Source organism: Passer domesticus, chromosome 6 (assembly GCF_036417665.1).
Source record: "Passer domesticus isolate bPasDom1 chromosome 6, bPasDom1.hap1, whole genome shotgun sequence".
Taxonomy (NCBI): Eukaryota; Metazoa; Chordata; class Aves; order Passeriformes; family Passeridae; genus Passer; species Passer domesticus.
The window spans coordinates 3,771,475-3,790,417 of NC_087479.1; the positions used below are offsets into that span (position 1 = coordinate 3,771,475).

At 41.0% G+C, this 18,943-nt stretch overlaps 1 protein-coding gene across 1 annotated transcript in view; it reads right to left on the reverse strand.

Moving 5' to 3' along the window:
• BRF1 (BRF1 RNA polymerase III transcription initiation factor subunit) overlaps positions 1-18,943 on the reverse strand; it is a 172,019-nt gene that overhangs the window by 125,275 nt on the left and 27,801 nt on the right. The window contains exon 3 of the mRNA XM_064422875.1: positions 2,839-3,012. Within this exon, the coding sequence (XP_064278945.1) occupies positions 2,839-3,012 (174 nt within the window). The remainder of the gene's footprint in view (positions 1-2,838; positions 3,013-18,943) is intronic.

Sequence of the window (18,943 nt, forward strand, 5' to 3'; positions counted from 1 at the left end):
TGTTCCTCAGTTCTGAGGATGCTGCTGCCCTTCACTACATCTTCCATGTCACCTCTTTCCTCTAAAATACTTTCACCAGCTTCAGCTTTCACCTTCCTTTTCTAAATTTCTCCCACAGTTCTTTGTTAGAATTCTAAAATGAACACAATGACAATGAACACTTTAAACTCAGGAACTCAGCTGAGCAGTGCATTTAAATGTTGGAGTGTTAAAAATACTGCAATTCTCCTTTGTACAGAATTAATCAATGTACTGCTCCTCTTTCCAAGCCCTCCTCAGCACCTTGAACAAAAAGAAAAAACCAATGGCGGGTTTATTACCCTGAATATGGATTTTAATTCTTGATAAAGCACTTTGTCACATGGCCATCCTCTCTACACCTGCTCTTGGCCCCTCTGCTCCAAAGGCCTGGGAACAGCCCTGCCTCCTGTGGCCCAGGTCTGTACTGCCAGATTTAATCTGGGAACAAGTACAACATGCTGATAATGATCATCATAATTAATCTACGGAGCCTTGAACATATTTGAATTTCAAAGGTCAGCAATTTGCACCCACAGCCCTCAGGTTTTCAAGTTTCTCTGAAAGGAAAAGATACCAGGAAAAGGAATTTGTATTTCACTATTGAGGGTCCATCATTTATTTGGGCTTTGTTTTTTATACTACACCAGATTTTAAATAGTAATACAAGACAAAACAAACAAACAAAACCATAGCAGAACACAGGCAGAAGCTGAATGAACTCCCTCTCCCTAAGTGGCAAAGGTTAAAAAAAAAAAACTAAAAAAATTGGGCTTTATGGACATGCACAACAACCTTTTCACTCCCAAGCAACACAGTAACTATGCAAAAGAGGGTAGAGTATTATTGGTATAGAAAGACAGAACTCATCTTTGCAGTTTTATTCATACTTTACTGCTGGTATTTCATGTGAAAGTATCACACAGGACATCATCTCCATTTAACAAAGAAAGCTGGGAAATTCATTTAGGGATTTATTAAGTGTCAACCAGATCAGTACATCTTTCACAGAAGTGAGATACACGCTGAAATACTTTAAAGAAGGTTAAAAAACAAGTAAATTATTTTTGCTTTATTTGTTTGCTACATGTTAGCTGCTCTTGCTGCACACATGGCTGCCCATTGCAGTGTACCTTCCTGCCTCTCACAGCCCACATTTCTTCAAATGCTTTTTATCCCTATCAGTAGGGAAAAATGGATTTGCAAATTACAGCTGGGCTATCATTCAGAAGTATCAAATAACAACTGTAAAAAAATTACTTTTAACATGACAGGAGCATAAATATAACACAAAATCATAAAAGGGATCTTAGAGGTAATTTATTTTCAACATCCCTGCCGTGGGCAGGGACACCTTGCACCAGACCAGAGCCCTATCCAGGCTGGCCTTGAACACTCCCAGGAATGGGGCAGCCACAGCTGCTCTGGACAACCTGTGCCAAGCCCTCAGGTTCCTCACTGTAAATAATTTTTTAATAGCTAATCTAATCCCACCCTCTTTCAGGCAGTTACCCGGAAGATATATTATCAAAATATTGGTAACACCTTAAAATCAACACTGTCTTTATGGCAATGATAGAGTGCTACTGTTCAAAGTTCACATGGAGACTTTACAGTAGGAAAAACCAGTCTAATAGGCAAGCCTGCCTTTTAATTCCATGATTCCTGCAAAACCATATTTTTTAAACATGCAAATACAATTACCATAGCACTACTACAAGATCAGAAAGAACTACTTTTAGAATACTGAATATATTTTCTGAAGCGACAAAAAAATCATCTCAATCTTAAAAGGAAAGCTAAACTGTTTAACTGCAAAAATATAGAATGAGAGCAGCAATCTAGAAAAAGCATCAAATCAGAATACCGAAGATGTGGATATACTATTTTAAAGTAGGAAGGAACTAAACACAGAATTGTAGAATGATGAAATGAGAGAATGATTTGGGGGGTAGAAGGAGCCTTAAAATACATCCAGTTCCAATACCCCTGCCATAAGCAGGGACACCTTTCACTAGACTAGGTTGCTCAGAGCCAGAACAACAGAAGTAATGGTTTAATACTAAACTCTGAACTCCAGCAACTAAAACAAATAATAAAAGAAATAAAAATATATAAGACAAATTAATTTGAATGGTCATCAGTATTTACAGCTTATGGGGATTTTAATTAAGCCCCCCCAAGACAAAAATAGGGATGGTAAAGCAGGGAGTACTCACTTGGAAATCTGTCCTGTGTGCACCTCCAGCCACTGATTTCCTGTATGATTTTTGAGCAAATTTCAGAATTTATGAAACATCTTTTTTTTTCAAGAACTAAAACAGGAGTGATACTGTCCTTCCTGTAAGTATCAGAAGAAGGAAATCCAAATATGTTGATGAAAAACCCACTGGAACCCTATCTGTTCTTTGATGCTGACACTGCAGGAGGTTTGGGGTTAACTGTCATTTACTTTAAAAGAGAAAAACAAAATAAACAAAAAAAATACTCCATAAATAATAAACCCTAGCAAAGCACAGGGGAAGTGCAATTTTTTACTTGAAGCAAATGTTGCAAAAGAAGAAATTCAGAGTTAGTGATAAAAGGCAGAGTGACATTTATAGCATTAAATACACTAAGTATTGTACATTTAGACAGGGAACAAATTTACTTGAACCACAGGAAACACTCCCATTCACTCCCATGGATAAAACCAGCAATGACCAAGCTGGCTTTCAAACACTTACCTTTCCACATTTTGAAACAAGGTCTGACTGGGATAGTTGGCTTGCTAAAAGTGGGTCTTGTATTTATTTGTATTTGATAACTGTGAAAGGATACGAGGAGTTCCTTCTGTCCTACACACCAGGTAGAGACAGGCAGCAATGACGTGGGTCCTCTTTCTGCCCCGTGTGAGATGTTTGCTCACAGCCATCTTGAAAAAATTGAAGGCAGTATCCAGACAATGCTGATTGAGTTGAAGCTGGTTTCCCAAGTGGTGAATCTGACGCTTCCCTAGGAAAATTAACAAGGAAAACAATAGCTTAACAACTATGCTGTTAATGTGCTTTTAGGCTGGGGTCTTTTAGTGTTGGGGTGATTTTTGAAGACAAAATTAAGGAGGCGGATTTTGGATTTCATCTCTTTGTGAAATACAATGATCTCTCAAGTTTCAGGAACTATTTAGCCTGAGTTCCTCAGGAAAAAAAAAACCAAAACCCAAAAACCTTGTTTTGGACTGCTAAAATTGAAACACATGCAATCAATGAGCTCTGGAAAACTAAGCCACAAAGATCAGTCCCACAGAGGATCCAAGCTACAGCCAAGACTTCTCAGACAAAAGATTATGCCCCTCTCCCTTAACGTCACTTGCCAATTAGCACTTGATTAGCTGCAGCCAAAAACCAGAGGTCATGATGTGTTTGACACTGACGTGCAAACAGAGAAGACGTTTTGCTGCAGCTCTCCAAGAAGTGATGGAGTTTGCTGTTCCTCTGACCACAAATGAAGTCCACAAGGACAGAGCTCTGCTCCTGGCTCACCCAAGAACCCAACGATGGGAGGCACTTCCTTCCTCCAAACACGTTCACACCCCAGCCTTCATTTGAGTCTTGCCTGCCAGACTACTTAGATTAGCTTGTGGCTTCAGGAAACAAATGTGCCTTCACCCTTAAGTAAAACAATAAAAAGAAAAAAGTGTGTTTGGGATGATTCATGGCAGGAAGTGGTCCAGCTGCTGGGACAGATGCGGGAAGCGAGGTCCAACCCGTCCCCAGAGCTCCAGCTTCAGAAGGATGTGCCGAAAAGACAGCTTAAGAAAAAGATGGGGGAAGTCATGAGGAAAACAGAGCACTCAAGCTCCTCAGCATACGGGGTCAGACAGCACACCAAGAAAAATCCTTTCATTCAATGTGCCGGGCAGATGTTTCCAGCAGACGTATTTACAGGAAACTCTCATCTGTTCCCTTCAGAGATGTCAGGAGCAGCTTGTGGAAGGGGCACAAAGGTGCCTGCCATGCCCACCACTGCTCACAGGAAGAGATGGCAACCACACAGTGCTTCCCAGAACACCACCAGCTCCTGCACGGACCACACATCTTAATTTAATGCAAATCCCTACACCACCATCACTAACACCATGGTAAAAAAGCTTCACCTCTGAACACCCCTTTGCCAAAGATGCTGGTTTGAACAAGAAGTGATCCAGCCAGGCAGCTGGGGTCAGCAGGACTCCAGCCAAACAGGAGCTGCCACAAAGCAGCAGCTTCTCCTTCCTGGAAATCACTGCACTCAGCACCAAGAGATCCTCTAAGGCACACAGGTCAACCAGGTGCAACACGTTTGGACGGTGAAGTAAGAGCAGAGGAAGGATCCAGCACCCTCCACGGGAGGTGTGGGCACGATAAGCTACTCAAGGGTAATCCAAAGCCCATCAGGTGAACAGTTTTTCCACTGCCATCAGCAGGCCCTGGACTCACCAGCCTTGAATACAAATACCACATCTTCCTAAAATTAAAGCACTAACTAGGTACTAACTGAGGATCAAATACAAATACCACACCAGCCTTGAATACAAATACCACATCTTCCTAAAATTAAGGTACTAACTAGGTGCTAACTCAGGATCAAATACAAATACCACACCAGCCTTGAATAAAAATACCACATCTTCCTAAAATTAAAGCACTAACTAGGTGCTAACTCAGGATCAAATACAAATACCACACCAGCCTTGAATACAAATACCACATCTTCCTAAAATTAAGGTAGTAACTAGCACCTGGTCTTTCCACAATTTTATTTCGCACTCTACAGTCTGTATGCTGCTTCTTCTGTCCCTAAGAAAGAATCAGTTTATACTTATTTGGGGAGGGAAAAAAGTATACTTCAGTACTAAAAACTCATTTTGCAGCAGCAGCAAACCAGCTTCCCTTCAAAAACAAAGAGCACACACACAAAAAAGAATAACATAGAAGAAGATACTTGAAATTAATTTCTTTCATAAGCTATTTTCACCACACACAAAAAAAAGAATAACACAGTGAAAGATACTTGAAATTAATTTCTTTCATAAGCTATTTTCACCACTGAGCTGCTTCCATCCCCAAGACACCATTAATATTCTGAGTATTTAACCTTTTCCTAATTTCAAATGTTAAAATATAATTAATTCATCATAATCCATCCTAAGAAAACAGTATCCTTGTTTGAGTAATACCTGCTCTTTTAGCTGAACTCTTCATCCACCATCAATATTTTAAAGTAGAATTACTTTAGGGGTAATTGTCTACTGAAAAAATACCAAAGTGATCTAAGAGAAAGGTACTTGTCTACTTAGGAAATGCTATTTCTCTGAATGCTTTACTCAGCCTTCTGCAGACCAGAGAAGGCTTTAATTCTGTGTGCTAGGACTCCCTCAAGCTGCCCTGTGGTATTATATCAGTCATACAGTTTGTGGAAAAACAAGGCAACTGTTACACTGCTGCTCATCTCCAAAATGAACAACTTAATTCAGGACAAGAATCATCCTAGAAATTATGTGTATCTTGATGACTAACTTGGTTTTGTACTTATTTGCGAGAAGAGAGAAAGAAATGTACTGCTCACAGCATCATCTAAGACAAACATTTACATTCTGCAACCAGTCTCCTATTTACTAAAGAAAGATCAAAAGCTTTGTTGTTTCCCCATCACCACCTCCGCCCCTTGAATTTAACATGACAACAAAATTCTATTTTTCTGTTATCTTATGTAACACTAAGAAAAAAAAAATAGCTGGAAAAGTTAGCATTAGCAACTGTGCTTCTAGACTTCTCCACAGGAAACTTCAAGCTACCCTTTACTCCTTCTGGTTCCATCCCAGATTCAAGAATGCACTTCAGAGAGCCCAAGAAAAGGCAGGAATCAGCTAGATGGCTGTCACCCCAGCACTGCAGTACACAACCAAGCCACTGTAGAGGGCCCTCACCCTAGTCAGATGACAACCAAATGTATGTCATTGTGTGACTTCCAACCTTTTCTGCCTAGCTGGCCAATCTGACATTTCCAGAGCTGAAAAATGTGCCTCTGTAACATTTTATTTAACTATAAATACAGTGATTTAATCTGTTGGTATCTGATGAGCAGATGTTCATACATAGAGAAACTAGGCTTTAAGAAAACAACTGATCAAAATAAACTCTATCCAATGCTCCAGTTACTGCTGACAAACAAGAAAAGAGTCCAAATACTCATTCATACTGCCAGTGCTCAACATGAGAACCCCCCAAAACTGAGCAGTGGCAGCCACAAGCCCTGCTAAGCCTTGGGAAGCTGCTCCCCCAGCAGCAGGGTCCGTGCAGGAGGAGCTGCTGAGCAGCTGCAAGCTCCAGGGCTGGGAGGATGAGCAATTCCCTCCAGCAGACCTACAGCACTGCATTATGGCATCAGCCCTGGAACGTCCTCCCACTCCCACTGCTCCTGGCTAGCTGGGTGGCATTGTAGAACCTTGCACTTGCTGCTTCCCTCCCGTGCCCATCTTTGCTCTCGTGCCAGCGTGGCTTCAGTGCCTGCACTGCCACTCTCACCTGTGCTCCCAGTGGGCTGCTCCAGCCAGCTGCAGGGATGCTACAGGCCTGAGGATCTCAGCCAAAACAGTGGGAATATCCAACACCACAGAGCAGTTTATTAGCAATCTGCTCCACTCAGTGTTCACCTGATTCCATCACAGTGCTACAAACTCCAATGAACTGAGATTCTATAATGGATGGGAAAGAACTGATACACCTTTAAACCCTACCATGATCTGGATTATAGAACACTCACAACAACACCTTCCTGACTTTCTTATCCATTTTATCCTGCAGGACAGCTTTTTAAAAAGTTTCAATGTGACCCTGCTCTAAAAACCTGCAGCTACTATCTCAGTACAAAAAAGTAATATCATCACATGGAACAGTTGGAATTAAGTATTGCAATTTTTTTTTTAAATTTCTACGTAGAAGCACAAGCTATAACACAAAATATATAGGGGTAATACAACTCTCTTAGTAGATGCATCTTTTATTAGTAACTTGCAATAAGCCTTGTCTCTTTTGGGCCTTACAGGTTTCTGACAGATGCTGGGATTCTTTTTTTAAACCACAAGAAATAGCACCTTTGAGGTCAAAGCTTACATTTCATGCTACCCTTGCAATTCAGTGACAGCAAGAAAATTGGTATCTAAGTACCTTTGGGAGCAGGGCAGGGAACAATGTCTTTTTAAAAAGGCAGGACAGGCCCAACAGCAAGGTTTCAAAAATCCTCCCCCATCCCTTAGCAGTATAAAGTAATAAATTGTCTTTTACAGAGCAAAAGAACAAAAGTCTGGAAACTACAGAAATTTTGCAATGCACAGAGCACACACCACGCAATTCCCATTTATTTCTCAAAGGCTCATCATACCATCGGGTGGAGGGGGAGGCAGGGGGAGAAGCGAGAGAAAGAGAGAAGTTTGCACTTCTGTAATCAACACACAAAATCAAGTTCCCAGGCTACCAAGTAGTAAAGTTTATCACGCTCCTGAATCTGCATCAAAAAACAAAAGGCTCTTTTCAGCTTTTAGTTCCAAGCCTACTAAAAAAAAAAAAAGTGTTTCTACCCATCTACTCCCAGCATGCTGAAAAAAACACCATCATCTTCTCATCCCATGCCAAGCTCAATGCTTTGAACTGGCACAGCAGACCTAAAGTGACAAGTTCACATAGGACCACAGAACACTACTATCCTTTTATTTCAGATAATTTCCATTCTTTTGACAGAGGAAACAGTGGTTATTACAAAACAAAATGTGTAGGCCAGAAATCACTGTCAAGAAAATAGATTTGCAGAATATCTTGGTTCTATTAAATGCTTACACAAGAGGCAGTTGAAAGCAAAACTGCAGCTTAAGTTATAATAGAAGCAAAGTAGAGAAAGAGGGAAAATCAGACATATTCTTTACAAGCAATTTTCTTTCTTTTATGATTTCGTTACTACAGAAACATCTTGTTCTCTTCCTCTGTGGAAGAGGAATCATACCTTTTTTTGGACCCCTTAAAAGTCAGTAATGTCAAGCAGCTACAGCCCTACATTACTCTTATCTGGCTTCTGCCTGCTCATCTGCAGCCTTCCCTTCAGTCTGACAGAGGCTGTGACACTGCTATTTCATATACTTGTCAGGATGAATCATAAGTTTCTAGGGAAATAACAGGCAGTACAAAGCCAGAGCCTAAATGAATTGTTATTACAATACTAAAGTGCATCATCAAAATCCAGGCATATGGATTTTCCTCCCTTTCTGCAATTTGCTCAAGGGGCCCTGAAAACTAGTGCTACCTGAAGCAGGGAAGAGAGTCATGTTAACAGCACTAATCCTTCTTTTGCAAAAAAGGATTGTTATGGTAACAAACACTAGATTCTATTAAAAGAAATATTTCGGATGGTTTTCACTTGGATATTCATTTCCAGCATTTGAATTGCTTTACCAACTAAATTTTATGTGCAGATTTCGTCCTGCATTTGGGTTTTCTTTCCTTTTCTTTCTTTGAAAAGGCTGCCCAAAAGAACTCCAAAAAAAAGAGGAAAAAGAGCAGTTCTTATGTGTGAGCATCCCTGCATGCTTTGTCACATCTTTCAATTTCAGCAATTCCCAGCTCAAAGCCTGAATGAATTTCCTGCTCTTTGCTCTATGCCAGGCTTCTATGTTATTTGTATTACAAATCAGTAAAACAAACAAACAAAGGCACAAAAGGGGCAGACCAGTGGGGATACACTCGTGAAGGCCGGTCCCAGCAGCCTAATCAAGGGGAGAGTCCTGTGATCAAAGACAAGAACACATTTAAAGGGAGGGAAGCGAGGCTGCAGCGCTCACACCGAGCATCTCCAGCCACACACGCAATACTGGGAGTGAGGAACAGCTTCATCCCTGCGAGCCTGTAAGGAAAAAGGCCAACGAGCAGTAAAAGTAGCAGCACAGCAGGACACTGCAGCAGTGCTGACCCAGCACAATAACAAGTTTAATTTTATCAAGGTTAGCTAAGAGTTATTCCCAGTAACACCTAATTGCCCGTGAGGAAAGTGATGACCATGCTGGCCTCGTGCCCACGCTCTGCCTAACTCGAGCCCAGCTCCAAGTCCCTATCTTGCCATCTGCTTCTGGGTTCATCCACATGCCCAAACCCAGGCTCTTCACACAAGAACTCCCCAGTTCCCCTATGGGATGTGTCAGTCTCCAGGCTGAGCAACCTGGAGCCGGGGATCACTTGGCCCCGCTCTGACTGATGCATCCCCAGTGCCCGTGTCACCTTGGCAGACCTGCTGCAGGGGCTGCCCAAGGGTACACTCTGTTCCTGTTATCTCAGCAGAATAAAACAGTTCCTGGCCCTCTCCCTGCGATATTTCACCAACTGTGCCAGCAAAACTGTTTGTGGCAATGAACAGAAAACCAAACCAGTAAACTGACCTGTGTTAAAAATAACCTTGTGAAATAAAACAGACTTAATCCAGACCTGTTTACTGAAGGATTGATGCCTCCTCTTTATCTCTGTAGGGCCAGACCCAGACTAGCTGAGTGCAGAGACCTGTATTCAATTTCTCTGCCCGCTGACAACAATCCAACCCATCCATTTTGCCTCCCATGAGAGTGCCCCATCCACCAGGTGCAGGTCCCTTCTGTCCTGGCAAAGCCCTTCCAGAGCACGTCAAAGGCTCATTCACTCATTCAGCTAAAGAGAACAACCATGCATCTTTAAGATTAATGGCTTAAAAATTCAGATGGTGGTCACTGCTGCAACCACTTTTTAAATATTTGATACTAAGCTACTTTTCTTTCACCTAGAAAATTTGCTGTTAACATATCTTCTCAGCACTTACTCGTACTTCTTTAAGTATTCATTCCCTCAAAATCGGCCCTTGTATTCTACTAATGCCAAAGCACCCACACAACTTCTCCTCAAGCACATTTTCCATTCCCTGATCCTATGATACCACTCCCTATTTGCATATACAGCAACTGTCCATTTGAATTAATTTGTTTTAACCACTCTGAAAAATCTGGCATCACAAGTGATTTTCTGATTTTCTGCATGCAGTTCCTGGAATTCTGCTTCCCTCACAGGTAGCACTGCTACTGCTGCCATTTCATTCCCATTATCCATCTAACTGCTACCCACACCTCAACAACAGACTAGGAGCCATGCAGCTGATGCAGGGGCTGCACTTAACCTATTGCTAATCTTGCCCAGCATCCTCAAGACAGCAGCCTGCTCATTTCTTAACCCTGCTTAATTATTCTTTTCAGCACAGCTCAAGAACTGCTTGCTCATAAAGTCCTCACTGAACTTCACTTATGGCGTCATGTTGGAAAACCACAGTCAATGCTGACATTAAAAGAAAACAAAAGCAAGAAAACCCCAACAAAACCCTTATCTTTTGATTCACCAGCACTGAAGGAATTGGATCACAACTGTTTTAAGTGAAGCTAAAGCCCAACTCTTCCTGCAGACAGCGTTCCCACCTCCAACATGGCATTTACATGGCCACACACTGAAACAGATGAGGGAATTTGCTGTGCTGAAAATCAACCCAAACAACAAAAAAAGCCGAATTTTCATTTGGACCAGCTCCCTCATGTAACTCAACAAGCAGCCTCCCAAGCCCCAATGGCAGCAGAATGTGGCAGGGGCGAGGAGAAATGCTGTCAGCAGCCACATACACGTGGATCAACTTAAAGAAATGTGAGACTGAAGCCTAAATGGGTCAAAGAGAAAAGTACACACTATCCCTAGGCTTCCTCCTGCTTCCCTGCTACTGCTGCCAGCCCTCACTGCTCCTCCTGTGCAAGGCAGCTTGCACAAAAGTCTGATTACCACAGTTTAAACAAATGCTATCGTGCTCATTAGTTATTTGTCTAGTACAATGATTCAGGTCATTTCAGATTCATTTTGGAAGAAAGCAAATATGGGCTTTTTTATATCCAAAAGTTTAGCTAACTGAACTTTTTTTACTCACAGAAGATTTGCAGCTGTTTCAAAGTTGAAACAGCTGGAAAGCTGCACTACTGGCAAGAACTGTGAGCACATGTATGATTAATGTAGCATAACCCTTACCTGTCTCACATTAAGGGAATTGGAAAGAAAAAATTAAAATACCAAGAACTTTTAGACAGTGGTAGCTTTTGGACATGCAAGATTTCCTTCTGAAAGCAGCACCAGTTAGGCCTTGCTTTAATCTTCCTCTGTATTGTTTGGGCAGCAATTTTTTTTTTTTTAATTACATTTTAAAGGACAGTTATTCTTAGAGATTTTTCTATATCTATATACATGTAAACCTTTTTCCTTATCAATTACTTTCCCTTATCAATTACAGTTATCAATTACTTATCAATTACTAGTTGTTACTCTTGTCACAACAAGAAACTGAACATTTTTGCTGTCACACAGCATTACTGCTGATCCAAGCACTACCTTCAACCACCCAAAATCATTTTTACATCACTGCAAAAAAAAAAAAATCACTTTTCCAAAGTTTTAAAAACCTGCAATTCTAGTATTTTGATAATGATAGAACCTGTTTCATACTTTTACAACGTAAAAAGCATTTAATTAAGAAGCAACTGCCATCAATCTACCCAGCTAGAAAAATTCATGAATACACCACAATACAGGAGAAAAATTCCACTGTGGATTGGTAAAAGTTACCAAAATCTTTAAAACAAAACAAAAATTAAGAGTGAACACAAAGGGATCCATTGCTGCAGTGGAAAACTTTGCAGATGCGAGCAGCATATAAATCAGTGCAGTGTTATCTGCTCGCTGACAGCCAGCTCTCCTGCCTTCCCTGCAGATCGGGCACAGCAGAGTGAAAGCTGACAGGAGCCATTTTTCAGCCTTGCAAACACCACGGAAGCCCACAGGAGTCCCAGAGCATCTCACAGAGCAGGGGATGCAGGAGCTGATGGCATCCCCTGCCAGAACTGCCACTGAGACCAAGGGACAGGGACAGGAGCAGAAGTAATTGAGTTACCACAGCTGAACAATTACCACTTCCCAGCTGCACTGCAGCAGCCATTAGATAAGGTCACATATACTAAGATTGTTTAAAAATAAAACAAACAAAACCAACCTTCCTGTTTAATCCATATTCCCTGCTATAAAAGCCAGTCCAGCCTTTCCCTTTTCCTGCCAAGAGGCCCCTGTATATCCCTGTGAACCTTCCCTACTTTCGTTGTCCACCTTTAACACTCACCTTTTATAACATGTCTGAGAATTTACTTGTCCTCAGACACATGCAGAACAATTTTCCTCTCCTAGAGTTCAGCCCTGCTCCTCTGCACACCAGTTGTTCTGTCAAAATACAACTGCCAGTGGTAAGTTATTCCCACTCTCCACCATCCAACTGTGCAGGCAGGAAGGACCATACAGACAGACACTAATGCCCACTCTGCTCTCAGCCTCTACTTAAGGTTGCTGCTGCTTCCTCAGCACTGAAAAAGGCCTGTGAGCCCAAAGTTACTTTCAGGCTCTGATTTTCATTGTGGGGTTTGTTTTTTGGGCTTTGAGGTTTTCTCTCCTTTCTCTTCCCCTGTAATTCCACATACACATCTAACAAAGGGCACTCTCTCCACATCCAGACCCTACCCAGCTGGCAGCCAAAGAAGATGACACAGTCATTTCCAAAGTAAAAATTTCATAAATATCAACTAATTGGCAAATTTCTTAAATCATCAAAACACAGGGAGATACAATGAGAAGGCATCAAGGTAAAAGGATGCAGAGAGAAGTAGCTGAGGGGGTGAAGAAAAAGAGGGAGTTATTAAAGATATCAAAGGGATAAAAGATAAAACATGGTCTAAAAATGGAAGCAGAAAGAAAGAACTGAAATCAAGCAGGGAAAAGCACAGAGCTGTTACAAAAGCAAGAAAGACTGTATTAGGTTAATACTTATTTAAGGTATTTTTATATGAAGCTGACGAGTGGTCAAATACTTATTCCTTTACACAGAAGGGATAAGAAACCTGGCAGTTAGGTAAGACAGCAGCTGAAGAATTAAATTCTGCCCTGAGCTTGTCCCTGGCAGCTGAGTCCATCAGCTACAGCATTCATGCAAGCAGAGTGATTGTGCAGGGGCTGCTCCCCTTTAGCACCACAAACGGCTTATTTAGATCAAAGCTACAGCTGCCCTTGGTAATTGCACCTCTGTCCTGCCCAGAGATGACAGAAGACATTATGGACAGGGCTTCAGTCTCTATTTTGCATTTCCTTCCCTTTTAAACTAAGCATAACTGAAGGTTGCCACACATCTCAGCTAAGCCATGTAGTGAATCAGTGATGCCATTTATCAAGTCAGTCTCTTGTGGTATCTACTTCAGCCTGGAGTTGGAAAGAGATTTATGTTCAAAGACAGAATGCACATATTTCAGGAACAGCCTTGTATTTCTTTAAACAATAACATTTGTGTAAGTAAGATGTACAGACTGTTTCAGTAAGGAATTAAAATTACAATGCCATCTACATATCTCTAGTGAGCTAACGTGGCCCTCTTAGAATGTATTTGGCATCTCTGAATAATATTTATCTGTATGTTTGTGATGCGTCCATTTATATGAGGCTACAATTTATGTATGGTATGTCATACATCAACAACTGTTTGGGATGAGGAAATTCTCACCAGACTTTGGTCTTCTTCTCTGGAGCCCTGGTCACCCTAGAATAAAAGATTGAGAGCATGGCTGGGAAATAGAGGGTGGATGTTTAAAGACCCAGAGACTGAACTTAGAACCTTCACCTAATTATCAGACATGATTTGTTAAGAGGAAAGCAGAAGATCATTAGATCTCTGGAAGATGAGGGAAGTTTAAGCCATAAATAGATATAAGCATGAGTTCATGCTTAAGGGCTAATAACATTAAATTAATGGAAAATGTAAGCACTATGTTAACAGGACCTTACAACAAAACTCACTGGACCTCATAATAGTTTCCCAAGGGAACTGGTGGAAACTCCCACTGCCTGGAACATATGAATCCAGTAAGGGCAAAGCACAAGAAAAATTCATGATATGGAATGATGCTATGTAAGAAAAATGGGCTATTATTTACTAGGTCAAAGGAAGTTCTTATGATTTTGCAAAACTGTAACCTTCAAAGAGAGGCTGCATTGCATGACAGAATCATTCTGTATTCTGAGTGGTTAAAACAAAGAAAAAAAATCCCTCCACCCTTTCCTCCCCAAGTAGCCACCACTGCTGACTCTACAACAGCCTTCAGCATGCTCAGTTTGACCCAGAACAGCACAGAGCCCCTGTCAGTCACACAGAACAGCCTGACCTGGACAGCAAAGATCCACCTACTCAAGTTTCTGCCTCTTAAAGTTTTTTTTCCAGTCACCACTCCATTCTAGTTTTCCTAAATTAAATATTTATTAAGTATTAAATGGCATTCATTATTTATTAAATATTGTATTAACAGCACATCCCACAAAAAAAAAAAAAATCTCAACACTTGTTCATGCGACAAAATCTGAGAAATTTTCTCCGTAACCACATCTTCAGATACCAACTTCCTTTGCTCTTCTAGATGATCCACTTACCTCCTGTGTGCCAGCCTTTAGTAGTTAAAGAAAATTTTAGGTAAGCACAATTACATTTTTCTGTTCTTTATGTGCTGAACCTCAAAGATCAATTACAAAAGGGCTTTTTCTGTGCAGCCTGACTCCAAGATAGGATGTGAGATCATCCATTAAACATACATATCCAAGACTAGATGCATTATTAATTCCTTTTCCTCTAGGTAATATGGCATGGTGAAAAATAGCTACCAGAGAACATACTGCCTACTAAAGACTTAAACAGAAATCAGTGGATTTCTGTGATGATTGCTATGTAGCATCCTAACGGATCTCATTAAAGGAGACATGGATTCTTCTCCCCTGATACTGCCACTGCTCCTACAGGATGCTCAGCAAAAGAAAGAGAATTGATTGCAACAAAACCCCAAAATAGTTCTGAGACCAGCTGAGAGGATGATCTATCTGAATTTAATATTTCCCAGGTCTGACTACAGACAGGTCTAAATTTTATAGCATTTTCTGATTGGTGACAGTGTTTAGAATTTTTTTTAAATAAGCTGAATATAAAACACAACCTGCCTCAGAGTTTCAATCAGGCAGGTGCTGTGAACACCAAAATGAGCTTTTTCTTTGACTTTGTGGAGCTGTAATCAATGAAGCTGCCCTAAGGAATCGCTTAACATCAGCATCATCTTGTACCTAACTAACATATTGCTTCAATACAGTCCACAGAGTAAATTCTATTTACTGACCTATTTCAAGATCCACAAAAATAAACAAACACTTCAATCAACTGCCTGCCTGAGACCTGTTTATGCTACAAGCAAGTTCCTCACTGAAGGTCTCAGAAGTTCTATTGCTACATTAATCAGCCTCAAGGACCATGTTTTCCCTCTGCAAAACAATTATAACCTGGCCTTTCCTACCTTTTGTATTTTACTTGAGTGTTATGAAAAGCAGACAGGCTGATGAAATTCTGCCTAGCTTTGTGCAAGATAACCTTACATCCAGGTATCCATGTCCCTGGCAGCTACAACAGCCACAGGACACAGCCAAGTTCACATTTCCCCATGGTCAATTGCCATCCTGCTGCACTGTCCTACAACAAGAAGCATAGGTGCTGCTTTGTTTAACCCAGCTTTTATTATCTTAAGCACTCAACTCCTACTGAAAGCCATGCCCCTATGCATGGGAAGCTGAGCTTGGCACAACCAAACATTTCTGAGGGCCTCAACTCAGCTGTGGTTTCACCCTCTAGTAACAGCGCCTGTTATCATTTTGAAATCAGAGCACTCAAACTTTAACAACATCTTGTTGCAAGTGGCTGTTATTATGTCATCTCCTTTTTATGCTTTTACAGACCGAATCAGGAATGGATATGTGACACAAGGATCCTTCTTAGCTTAACAGGGAGCAAGTGCCCCTAGAGGAGCTGGAAAACCACACACGATCCCCCGAGCTGAGCCACGGAGGCAGGTGACAGCCCTCGACTTCTGCTGCAAAATGCAGAAGAGACAATTCACTCCACATGTACTTTTTTAAGAACTTGATTTTCATTTCCATGTGACTGCTTGCATTCCCTTATGCTCCCCTTTTTCTCTGCTGAAGTTTTCTTAGGATATTGAATTTGGTATGCAATATTCAGTGTCACTGTAATCCCACAACTCAACTTTGCTGGCATGACAAATCAGTGTTTTTCAGAAATCCAAAACAACCTCAAAGCTTTTTTTCCCTCTATGTCGAAGACCTTGATCAACATCAAGTTTCCTCTTCTTCTTAAAGCTGGAATCAAACACTGCAATGATCTCAGAATAAAATTTATTATACACGTCAGATCAAAAAGCAAAGAGCAATGCTGGGGGTAACAAACCATCCACACATGCAGTAGAAAACTGTGTACCTGATGGCAAAAAGAGCATCTGAGCACCGCTGTAATCCTGCAAAATGAACATTTTTTTCTATTCTCAGTTCCCCCAGATCTACAATAGGGTGCAAACCACCCTTGAGGAGACCATCTGCCATCAATGCATGGAGGACTCACCATGGACAGAGAACACAAAGAAACAGAAGTATGTTTATGATCCACAGGATGTCTAACAACTTTATTTTGACCAAAGCTACAGATACCCATTTGCTCTCAAGAAAGAAGCTGGCAGCAAGCAAGAGTTAACTTTTAGTATAGGGCCAGCTGGAATAACACAGACCACTCAGACAACAAACGTCACCTCACAAGCACCCTGGATTTGTTCCAAAAATCACTTGAAAAGTGGTATTCTTTCTTGACACACTCAAGGACTGATTCAGCTTGCACCAGAAGCAGTATTTTTTTTTTTCTAGTGCTTGTCAGGAACCATAGTTTCTAAATCTACTTTGAGATGCCTTAGAATAGTCTCAAGATACACGTTCTCCCACAGTATCACTAAGCAACCTTGTAAATTATTTTCCTTGTATTTCAGTTTAAAAACAAGATTTCATGTAGCTAAATATGTCAGATTATTTCTCCACCTCCAACCTTCTAAAAAGAAACCTTTAGATACAGAAATATTTTTTAAGGTAGAAAGGGACCGTATTTGCAAAGCTATTCACCCACATTAGCACTGCTGCGAAATCACTTACAAGATTTCTGCTGACATTCAATAATTTTATTTCTAGCTATTTTCCCTGAGCTTTCACAATGAGGGAGCAAGCAAACAACACCTGCTTGGATCTGGCAAGTTGCATGGGGCTCAGGATAATAAGGCAACCCCTCTAAAATCTCCTAATTTATAGATGCTGATTTGCTGACAATAAGAGGACAGCTTCATCCTCACCTTTGAAAATGAGGATGAATTTGGATTAGCAAATTGTGAGGATTCATCTCACATTTAAAATGGAGGTGGTAATTAGAGAGGAGTGAATGATAAATTAAGAGCTATTAGTGATTTACTGCGTTTTCCTATGAAGTCTGTTTTCCTCTCTCCACTCCACAGCAAACGCAGAGTAAAAAGCAGGAGAGGACACACAAAAACCTCAGCCTGAAGACTAGATTCAGCTGGACCAGCTACGCCTGTGCTTTGCATCATTTTGTTTTTTTGTAAGAGTATTTTCCCTATCCTTCTTGGATTAGAAGAAATCTACTTTTTTCTTTCGTAGTAAATCAGGTAAAATAGCAGAGGATGAAGTTGCTGGAGGCAGTTGAAAGGGGAAATCCAACATCCACCCATCCATCCCACCACCACCCCTTGCACCAGCTCCCAGTGCTCTGAAGATTTGGTGCTGAGACACAAACCAAGGAAAAAGACAAACAGTCCATTTTCTACAGGCATCAGCCAGAGCAAGAAAGAGAAGTGAGACAAGCCTTGGCAAGAAGTGCAGCCACAAGCCTTGAGTGAAGCTCATCAGTAACACACAACTTCTGAAACATCACGGGATCACAGAATGGCTTGGGCTGGAAGGGACCTTAAAGAGAATCAAGCTCCAACCCCTCTGCCATGGGCAGGGACACCAGACCAGGCTGCTCCAAGCACCATCCAACCTGGCCTTGAACACTTCCAGGGGCAGCCACGACTTCTCCAAGCAGCATCAGTCGCTGTCTCATCACCCTAAAAGGGAAGAATTCCTTCCTAATATCTAATCTAAAGCTAACCTCCTTCAGCTTAAAGCCATTCCCCCTTGTCCTGTCACTGCATGCCATGAGCAAAGACATCCATCACCCAAACTAATTTACAAATTGTCTTTTCCATGTAGAAGTGTTTCTATGCACCTGAGCTTGCACACATATGCACACGTGCCCAATGGAACCAGAAATGCATCAGCTGGCTCTGCCAAACTCTGGAAATAAGTATGGAATAAGATGACTTTAGCACCTGTGCAAACCCATGAGAGTGTGGCTAGAAACCACAATATTTATGTCTCCCTTTTAGACAAGATAATGTGATGCTTTCTAAAAAGGAAGGACATTGAAAGTGGCTTTGTCTTATGCATCAATTTTGTAAGGACAGGAAACAAGCAACCTCAGGTTCCTTAGTTCATATTGTTACCAAAAAAACCATCAAGCCTCAGACCAGACCTAATGACCAGTGTCTGCAGAGCAACCCATTCTCAGAAATTCATCTTAAGTGGATGGATTACAAAGCAAAGTAGCAAATTCATGATTCCTACCATATAAATGCACAGAGTGCTTTCCCTGACTACTGATTTACAAGAGCAATCAAGAAGCATATCTGATAGATAAATATATATATAGATAGACATATATATATATATATATATATGTAAAAATATCAAGATACAATGGAAACACTAATCAATACATTCTCTCTGTGGAACGGCAGCCATACAGGAGAAGGTGTGGGTATAATTCCTGTACATCTTAAGTGATTCCACAAACACAGAAACTCAGA